The sequence below is a fragment of the Monopterus albus genome, unplaced genomic scaffold, assembly GCF_001952655.1.
Source record: "Monopterus albus unplaced genomic scaffold, M_albus_1.0 scaffold129.1, whole genome shotgun sequence".
Lineage (NCBI taxonomy): Eukaryota > Metazoa > Chordata > Actinopteri > Synbranchiformes > Synbranchidae > Monopterus > Monopterus albus.
In genome coordinates, this window is record NW_018128009.1 from 20,885 (window position 1) to 30,451 (window position 9,567).

A 9,567-nucleotide genomic window follows, 5' to 3' on the forward strand; every position below is an offset into this window, starting at 1 on the left:
GTAAGACCTCGCAAGACCACAACATGCACTTATTCATGTCTTATAAAGACGAGGTTTCATCCTGGACTGAATTGGAGAGTGATTCAAACCCTGACATGCTCAGTGGGGAAAACTGGGATGCTGAAGAAATCTTGCAAGACCACAACATGCATTTATCCAATCATCATCATAATGAAATTTCAATCCCTTGTATGTTCACTGACAGCGATTGGGATACTGAAGAAATCTTGAAAGACTACATGCATTTACTCAATGCATATAAGGATGAGGTTTCAGCCTGGACTAAACTGGAGAGTGTTTCAAACCCTGACATGCTCAGTGGGGAAGACTGGGATGCTGAAGAAATCTTGCAAGACCACAACATGCATTTATCCAGTCTTCATCATAATGAAGAAATAAATCCCCATCATAATGTTTGAGGGCTTTTTGAAACTCAGCATTTGAGAGCAATAATAAAGCTATAACTCAAATTCCTTTTTGCTTGTTTGTTCACATTTTTGTGTCTTGTGTTTACTCAAAATAGTTCTTCATGAATAAACCCATATGTCTAAGTACTGTATTTGTCGAAAAACGCATCTTTACATATAGACTTTTAAACGTTTATGAACCCAAGGCAAGGAAGTCCACTGATGGTCTCATGTTTCGCAAAGCGATAGTGGCGGTTTAAAGATGTAGTAGACTTTAGCTACTACCAGAAGTGCAAATTTTCTGGTGCATTACTGATTTAGGATGGTATTAAAAGGGAGCCTGGATAGGGAAAACCCCAACGGTAAATGATGATGATGATTTCATAAAAGTATAAGTGATAGGCTAAGAGTAAAATACAATTGGTTACATAGTCACATTGCCACTTTCTGCCATGATTTCCACTGATTATAAAATAAATTTAGAGATAGGTGAGTTACTTCTGGTGATGTGTGGAAATCTGCTCCCCCATCAAAGATGTGTTTCCTCTTATAACTTACTGGGAAAACACTGGAAACCAGACGTCAGCGCTACTGAAGCATGATTCAACTCAATGCACACTGAGAAGTAGGTGTGTTCTGAGTGTTTGAAGTCATCAGAACAGCTGTCCATCTAACAACATGACAGTAGCCGAACAAAGAGTCTATTCCAGGCCTACCAGCAACACATGATTTGTGTGATTTAAACAGCAGACTGTGGATGTTACGATTCACTAAACGCAGCAGAGTAGAAAAATAGACATTAAGCTAAAAAACCGCGAGATTAGCTAGAAGGAAAACACGTCTCGACTCTGTTGCTATGGAGACACGCCGAGTACTATGTCAACTTGTGAAAACGGACCTCATGTTTGATACAGTGTTGCTAGCATTAGCTTAGTTTACAACCTGTCACGTTTTTAGTTATTTGATAAGAAACATTGGAACATTCTCTTTCTCTCTGGAGGCAGAGGCATGTCGCAAAGGTAAAGTTCCCCGCAGCCACAGACGTTACTGCCGCATGATCAGCGGCTACCGAAGGTAGAAGTTAGTTTGCCAGTTTTATCTTTTAGCTGGATTGGCTAATGTTAGGTGGTTTGCAAATAACCTTTGCAATGTTAAGCGTATTGTCATGCGGTGACTCGTGTACAGTAACTCAAAGTAACGCTGCATTTGAAATCAGTAACGTTACAGTAATGACACTTGAACGTGCACTTTGTAAATGTGAAACGTTGGCTTAACCTAAGTGAGCATGATAGAGAGCAGTATTAAGAAAATAAATAAGGTTGGCTATCTGAAAGTCAGCTTTTTTCTAAATAATAATGCCGTTCTTGTGTCATTGCTTCGTCTGACCTTGTTGATTCCATCTCTGTTATTTTGTTACTCTTAGAAGTGGTAACTTATAACATTTTAGACAAATTTAAAAATGCTACAAAAGACACATCATTAACTGTGATATCTTTCTTGTTGACTGTCACCTGTCTAGTATTTATTAAGGTACCATTTTTGCAGCTTGGCCCTCAATTCATCACACTGTATACACTTTTACAGGATATACAACAAGCTGTGGGCAGAAGCCCAGGAAGAGCTGAGTGGTCTGCTAATTGAAGAACAGTCTGCTGTGCCCTCTCGCCCTGAAAAGGACAGGGTAGTGTTCTTCCAGCATGTGGCCAAGCTTTATGTACACTACCTCCAGATCTTTAGACAGCTGGAGGAGGTCTATGACCAGGTTGTCCACCCTCAGAAGAGACGAAATATTCGGCTGACTCTTGACGGTGTGATGGGGAGGGTGCTAGAGCTGAAGAATGAAATGGTTGAAAAAGAGTATTTAGAATACCACTACATGGATGATATACTTCTCGACTTGAAACTCACTCCGGTGAGTTCAGATTTTTGAGAGCAAGATGACACTGAATTGGATTTCTTAGATTTGAATAATATTGTGCTGATGTATCCATGACATTGACTTTATCAAGAATGGTTCTTTATTACAACAGCCTCATTAGCAATTTTCTTTGTTGTCACTTTAGGCAGCCCTTGAGATCCCTATCCCTCGCTACTTCATCCATGAACAGGACAAAGGCGTCCAAGAAAAAAAGAAGATCTTGAGCGATACCTTTGAAAAGGTGGAGGTTACTGAAAGCCCAGAAGTGAGTTGTAATATAGCCTCATCTTAGTTAAAGCCTCTATGTGTATGACTTGGAAATATCTGATTAAAGTTGTTCATTTGTTACAAACAAAAACATGTCATATAAGTAGAACACAATTTTTAATTTTCATTCAATTGTTATATTTATTGAATCACTGACAAGTAAATATTTTGGTTCTGTTTATGGTCCCTACAGCCTCTAATGACCAAGGACATGACTCAAGAAGAGGCTGTTACGTTCATTCAGGTGATGGAGAGGGCCCGCCAAGGATGCCTCAGGGCAAAGTTGAATAAAGCGAGCAGGAAAATGAACATGAGCAAAGACCCGGGAGCAGTTGGCACTGAGTCGGCTGTGATCTGCATTCAGAAGGTCCTCTGTTAGCAGCATAATTCTCCATGCCTCTTTTTTTTGGCTTGTGTCATCTTTCATGCTGAAGCATTTGGTTGCATGGAATTTGCAGATGTGGAGAGGCTACATAGAGAGGAAGAGGACAAAAATTGCTCGAGATGAAGAAATGATTATACTTGGTATGGTGAGTAAAATGGTCCAGCACTTTTGCTAATTGCTGTAAACAAACAAACAAAAAATGTGCCTAGGTTTCTTTGTTTCACTGCAGTACCTCCTATTGTTGTTTTTTTCTTAGACAAACAAAGATTTTAATCATATACAGATTGTTTTGGTCACTTGCATCTTAGGCCATGGATCCAAAATACCAGGTGCCATCCCCTGCAGAAATCACTCCCCACACGAATGAGGCTTGGACATTGCTTAAACAGGAGTATGAGGAAGATTACCAAAAATCTGTAGAGGCTGTCACAAACTACATACGAGATGTGGAGGGTCCTGACATAAGCGAGACAATGAAAAACCAAATCCGGCAGTGGTTCTTTGAATGCCGGTAAGGTGGCACAGAAGGGGGTTGGTATGGTTTCTGCTATAATAGTGGAATATTCACACATTTAGTGAAATGAATCAAGTAGTTGTGTCATCATCTTTTTCCTAATCTGTGTTTTTAATTTAAATAGTGACACTACTGGATCATTTCCAGACTACCCTGATGAAGAAAATGGAGGCTCAGCTCTCATTTTTGCAGTAAAGAGCCCTCAAGAGGTAAAATACACCCCTATTCATAACTATGGTTTATTGCATGTTTTCTGTAGTTTGCATAAGTAGAATGCTCTTTGTTGTACATGTGATTTTTTTCAGCTAAAGAACGAAATTGCTGCAAAAGAACAGGAAGATTCTAACTACAGACCAAACAGGAAGGAGGCAGAGAAACAAAAGGGGAAAGGTGACAAAGACGTAAGGGCTCGTAGTTATATTCAATAAATGTTATTTACTCAATATAACATTCGCTAAATTCTGGTGTTCCCATCTTTTGTAAGTGGATGAAAGTCTGTCTTTTAAAACTTTATACACTTTTTAAAATTGATAAAAACATAGACTAAGTAGGATTTTATTCCTAGTTGGCTGGTTCACTCCCGAGAAAGTGCACATTTAGTGATAACTTTATTCTGAACCACAGGAAGAGGAGGCAGGATTGAAGATGCTGCCTTCAGCTTTTCTGTCAGACTTGGAAGTGGCAAACAAAATCTTTGAAGGTATGTTTAAATTAAAAAAGGCTGAAGATATGCAGTGATTCACAGTTTGTTTTCAACAGAATCCTTCAAATGTATTCATGTCAACCTTGCAACATCTTTATATGCTGAAAATAAGGAATAGAGTGTCACATTCAAACCAGTTAGCTACAAACATGCAAAACAGGAATGGTATGAGGCACACCAGCAAGGTTTGTCTGTATTCTAGCCAGCTGCCACCCCTCAGTGTGCAGTAAAATAATGCTTTTTTTTTAATTGAGTTTTTTAAGGCCTGAACTGAATGTTTGTCTTCTTCAGATTTTTGGAAAAATCGGGATGATTCCAAAAACTTCAGCCAGAGACACGAGGTGGAGCTGATTAAGGAAGAACAGAGGAAACTAATTGAGAGAGAGATTCAAGCCCAGGTGATGGTCATGAAACTTCATGATGGTGGTGTATGTGAGGAGTTACACAGTTTTGTGTTTTGCCTTTAAAAGTCCATGTATTCTGTCTGTATCAGGTAGATAAGGAGATGAGACAGGAGCTGGCCAAATGGAAGCTAGATGTAGACAAAGACAGAGGTGGTAAAACCAAAGGAAATACCAAGGTACAAAAAAAGGAAAGACTGTGGTCACAGTTTGTATTGATTATCTTGAGCTGTTTCCTACCATACTTATTGTACCATATTTATTGTCCGCCACAGAAAAAGAAAGGTTCTAAGAGTGGAAAGAAGAAGAAAAAGGAGAAAGATCTGACAGCTCACCGGTGAGAACACACAACCTATACTTATGAAGTAAATGATTATTAATATAGAACTTAGTTGAATGAAGTTGCTAAATTAGTCAAGGCAAATGCTGGAGAAAACATTTACATCATTTATGTACGTCTACTAGGTCTCTTGACTCTCTGTGTGAAGAGCTGGTTCAACGGGGCTTGTTGAAAAGGCCAAATAATGTTAGGATGCAGGATTACTTGGGTAAGACACTGTATGTTATTTGCATAGACTGGTGTACCATTTTTCAGAACTCTTTTTGTCTTTGTATCATAATTGTTTGTGAGCCTTTAATGTAATTGCAATAAATGTGTTGTCACACAGCAGAACTCTCACAACTGAGCACTTTGTATGAATCTGGGTAACTGGAAATTGTCTAATGGTGTGCTGCCCTCTTCTGGATTGCCAAAAGGCTGATCACAATGAGCAATCACATGAGGGCACAAAAATCTTTGTGGTTAGAAAACAGATGAAGTTAAAGTTCTTTCCTACAGTTTTCCCACTGTTTTACAGTGCAGATTAATAACTGTTGGTCTCATAGTTGTCCCCTGCTGTTTCTAGGTGACTATAACTACCTTGCGACAACACTGAGGCAAAATGACATTGAGCCCATGCCATCATTGTCAGATGTGCGACAAGTTTTATCTCTATACGCAATTTTACCGTTAGGTAAGAAAGCTATTTAATTCATGTTTTAAGTAATTATTACTGTAAATATTGTTTGTGGTTTGAATGTAAGATGTATGTTTGTCTGCAGGCTCTCAGGTTGTACATGAGAAAACACCTCTGATAAAGGCTATCTTACTGGCAGGGCCAGAAGGTGTCGGCAAGACGATGCTGGTCCATGCAATCTGCCACGAGACAGATGCCACCCTGTTTGATCTGTCCCCTCTGAACACAGCAGGAAAATATCCTGGCAGGAATGGCCTTGCGATGATGCTTCACATGGTCTTTAAGGTAAACTTTAAAAGAACCCATTCCCATTTAAGCCAGTTTATAATGCTAGCAGTTACTCTTTTTCTTTAAAGCCATAAGCTTCACCTACAAAATAGAAGCATATTAACACAGTCAATTTTGCTTAATGCCATTAGACAGCTTATGACTCAGTCAGATACCCCAAAAGTGCAACCATTGAATACCTTCCTGTCATAGAATGGTATGCAGGGTAGTATGTTGTCATGTCCTGCCAAGCACTGCTGGTTAATTTAGTATGTTATGATGATCTTAAGCAGAACATCAAGAATTTTATGGAAGTGTTTTTTGCCGGTATTTACATTTTGACTCCAGAAAATAAAAATTCATTTCATCATAATCATCTTTGAATAGGTTGCAAGATTGCTGCAGCCTTCGGTAATAAGGATTGAAGATGCGGAGAAAATGTTCTACAAGAAAGTTCCCAAGGAGGAAAGAGAGGTACTCAGAACAAGATGGATGGGTGACAAAACATTTCAATTATTTACATGTGGAGTTTTAACAGTTTTCTGTGTGCAAACAGTTAGATCCTAAGCGGCTGAAGAAAGATCTGCTCAAGTATATTAAGATGATCAAAGCGGATGATCGGATTCTCATAGTAGGAACAACTAAAGACCCACAGAGTGCTGATATAAAGTCACTTTGTAAAATGTACAGTAAAATCATCCTCATCCCAAGACCTGCCTATGGCTCAAGATACAGTAAGAAAAGACACACTGTGAAATTTTAATTCAAAAATATTGTATATAGTATTTTTAAGTTGGTATGAAAAATGACCTTTGTCTCTGTCATCAGTCTTGTGGGAGCAACTGATCAAAAAGCAGGGAGGTGAGGTAACCAAGGCCCTGGACCTCAGCTCTCTTGCAAAGATTTCTGATGGTTACACTCCAGGTCACATGGTTCAGGTGATCCAGAGTGTCGTCACCAAGCATCGCATCCTGCAGCAGGCGAAAAGACCTCTGACTGCCACTGAGTTTGTTGTTCCATTAGCCAGGATCGACCCTGTTTTTCAGCTAGAGGAGGACGCCCTTAAAGTATCATTGATATCCCATATTAAGCTTTCATTACTGATATTGTGTTTTGTTTCTTTTATTAATGCAAACAGATTCTTGTTTATACTTATTCTTCCTTGTGTCACCAGAACTGGTATAATAAGACCCCTCTGGGAAAGAAGCGGATTAAGGCTGCCACGGGAAAGCAAGAAGAAGAGGCACCAGTTAAAGGAAAAAATGCTAAGAAGAAAGGAAAAAAATAAATTTGTCCTGTTTTTAGTACAGCTGAATGTAGTGTTAAAGCTTGACTGGTGAGGTTCACACTGTCCCATTTACTCCCGGCAAAACAAACAAATTAAAAGCAGTCATTTTGTTTTTGCTGTGTGTTTTAACAACTGATAATAAAGTGAATTAGTGTTTCCACTTATGCATTTGAGGCAGTGAAATACTTACACTAGTGTCTGATATTAGAACATATGACAAAATTTCATGATGGAAGCTTATTGGATCTGTTACATACATTTGGTTAAATGAGAAAGATGATAGCTACTGCACTTCAACTATGACATTGTATATCAGGGAGGGTGCTAACTGTAGCCTTGTGACCATCATTACTAGTTCAAAGCAGATCACACATCATTTTTTCTGAAGATAAGAACATAAATACTAATATCTATCCTCATAAAGCAAATCTCAGTACTGTGTAGTATTTCTGTGTTACAGTTTATGTGAAGCTTTATGTTATCATACCTCCCTCCTGCATGTAGTTATGTGTAGAGTTTATTTCCTGGATACTGTAATCCGCCACAAAAGCTCATATACAGCCAATTAAATGTTATATTAATGTGATCTGAAACAAATTCAGTGGCCTTCCTCTCATGGATAGACTTCTGGCTGTACTCCTTAAACTCAAGGGCATGCTGTCATTAGACATGCCAGGTTGCATAATTTTAATCACTTAAGGGCATCTCATGTTATAGTGTATGGCAATAGCTGCCTGGTATGTCACTTGATTATGAATATTACGTTTTGCATGTTGCTGTCAGAAATAACATTATAGTATTAGTAATGGCTTTGTGGGTCTGGGCTCATAATCAGATGACCACTGAAGATACGTGATTGTGGCTGAATATATGGTTGAAGATTCCTACAGTCCTTTATTATGACTGCTGTCAGAGACAGTCTGAACCAGAGGAAATGTGACACGGGGGGACTGTTTCCAAACACAGATCCAGAGGCTTAAGTGCAGTGTTCAGCTGTTTTGTCAAGTTCTAATTTCACTCAATACACCCTCACATTGCCTTGGTTCCTCTGACATTATTTTTAGCCTATGTGCACCATCAGTAGGATGCTACACATGTGGAGGCCTATATTTCAAGATGCCAGCTTGATCTGTTGGCTGTCTTCACTGACACAGGACAAGATTTGTGGCCTTCACTTTGATCTGCTTGAGGTCAGTCTTCAAGATATTTGATTTATTTACAAATTAGCATCAAAAAGCCATAAAACTGAAAACCATAAAGTTGCCAAATGGACTCTTTCAAGAAAACTGTTGTGATGAAAGCTTTGTAGTGCTGGAGACCTGAAAAGCCAAGGCTGTTTTGCTTCTGTGACCGTTCCCCTCTCAGTGACGATAAGTTGTTTTTTGTGCTTCAGCAGAACTCCACAGAGATTATTATGTCTATAGAGTTTCAGTGGCACATGGAGCTGTCTATCAAAGGCACGATGCTGGGCAGTGCTGGCTTTGTTCTGTCTGGATGGCTAGATGATGGAAGCCCACAAAATAAACACTGTTTAAATGGTGCAATTCTAATTGAACACTTTAGTCTAACATATCACAGAGAAGAAGGTTGACCGTTATGAACCAGCTCTGTACATGTCTGAAGTGTTCTGTGGTTTTCAGTCTGATGCCCTTTAAGCCCCCTCTGTAGAGAGCTTGTTCATATACAGTAGTAATCCACCATGTCGTCCAACCATGTTTAAGGACAGGTCCATGTGTGAGTGCTTTCAAGTGTGAGTTCACAAGTGATGACCCAGTGAAATCAGAGCTTAATATTGTTTAATCTCTGGTGACCTTTCAACTGTGGGAGTGGTGGAAACTCCCTGCGGTGATCCACGGACTTTGATTTCTCTAATCTGAGGACTGGGACACTGACTCTGACAGATATGGGTCAATATTGTAAAGAGCACATAATTAAACAGCATCAGTCATATACTGTGTAGAATGCTTTACTTCTGTCTTGGGCTGTTCATTTTGGTAGAAGACACTGTAATTCTTGGTGTAAGAAACTTGTTTAAAAAAGGTAGCCGTTAGATTGTGTGTAAAACAAGACGTTAATTTGCAGACAGTTTAAATAACAGTATGCAGACCACTCACATCCTCACACTAGGTACATGAAGGTACATGAAACTGCCTTTGACTGAGATACTTTCAAGTAATTTTGCCTCACTCATTTATGCACAAGAGAAAACCATCAAACTAACTAAACGTTTTGTACACAGTGTGGTTGTTTTTGTTGGGTCCATTGATGCAGGACACGAGTCTCCTCACACCATTAAAGCCAAATCTATCTTTGCCCTCATACTGACAGACGGCTATTCTGGGGAGAGATTTGTCAGCTGTTCAGGACTATGCTCCATCACAAAAAAAAAAAAAAAAAAAAA

At 39.1% G+C, this 9,567-nt stretch overlaps 1 protein-coding gene across 3 annotated transcripts; it reads left to right on the forward strand.

Annotated features, from left to right (window-relative positions):
• Positions 1-1,007: 1,007 nt before the first annotated feature.
• On the forward strand, positions 1,008-7,330 carry LOC109967485 (IQ and AAA domain-containing protein 1). 3 transcript variants are annotated; one of them, XM_020613085.1, is made up of 19 exons: positions 1,008-1,481; positions 1,992-2,319; positions 2,471-2,590; positions 2,786-2,959; positions 3,051-3,122; positions 3,286-3,488; positions 3,616-3,700; positions 3,797-3,892; positions 4,116-4,191; positions 4,486-4,592; positions 4,688-4,774; positions 4,871-4,932; positions 5,061-5,143; positions 5,501-5,608; positions 5,697-5,896; positions 6,266-6,352; positions 6,435-6,612; positions 6,707-6,945; positions 7,053-7,330. In XM_020613085.1, the coding sequence occupies exons 1-19, from the start codon at positions 1,462-1,464 to the stop codon at positions 7,164-7,166; spliced, it is 2,439 nt and encodes an 812-aa protein (XP_020468741.1). In that variant the 5' UTR covers positions 1,008-1,461; the 3' UTR covers positions 7,167-7,330. The 3 variants fall into 3 exon arrangements, with proteins under 3 accessions (XP_020468741.1, XP_020468743.1, XP_020468742.1); XM_020613087.1 differs by having other exon boundaries at positions 5,751-5,896; XM_020613086.1 differs by having other exon boundaries at positions 1,009-1,426.
• Positions 7,331-9,567: the final 2,237 nt, after the last annotated feature.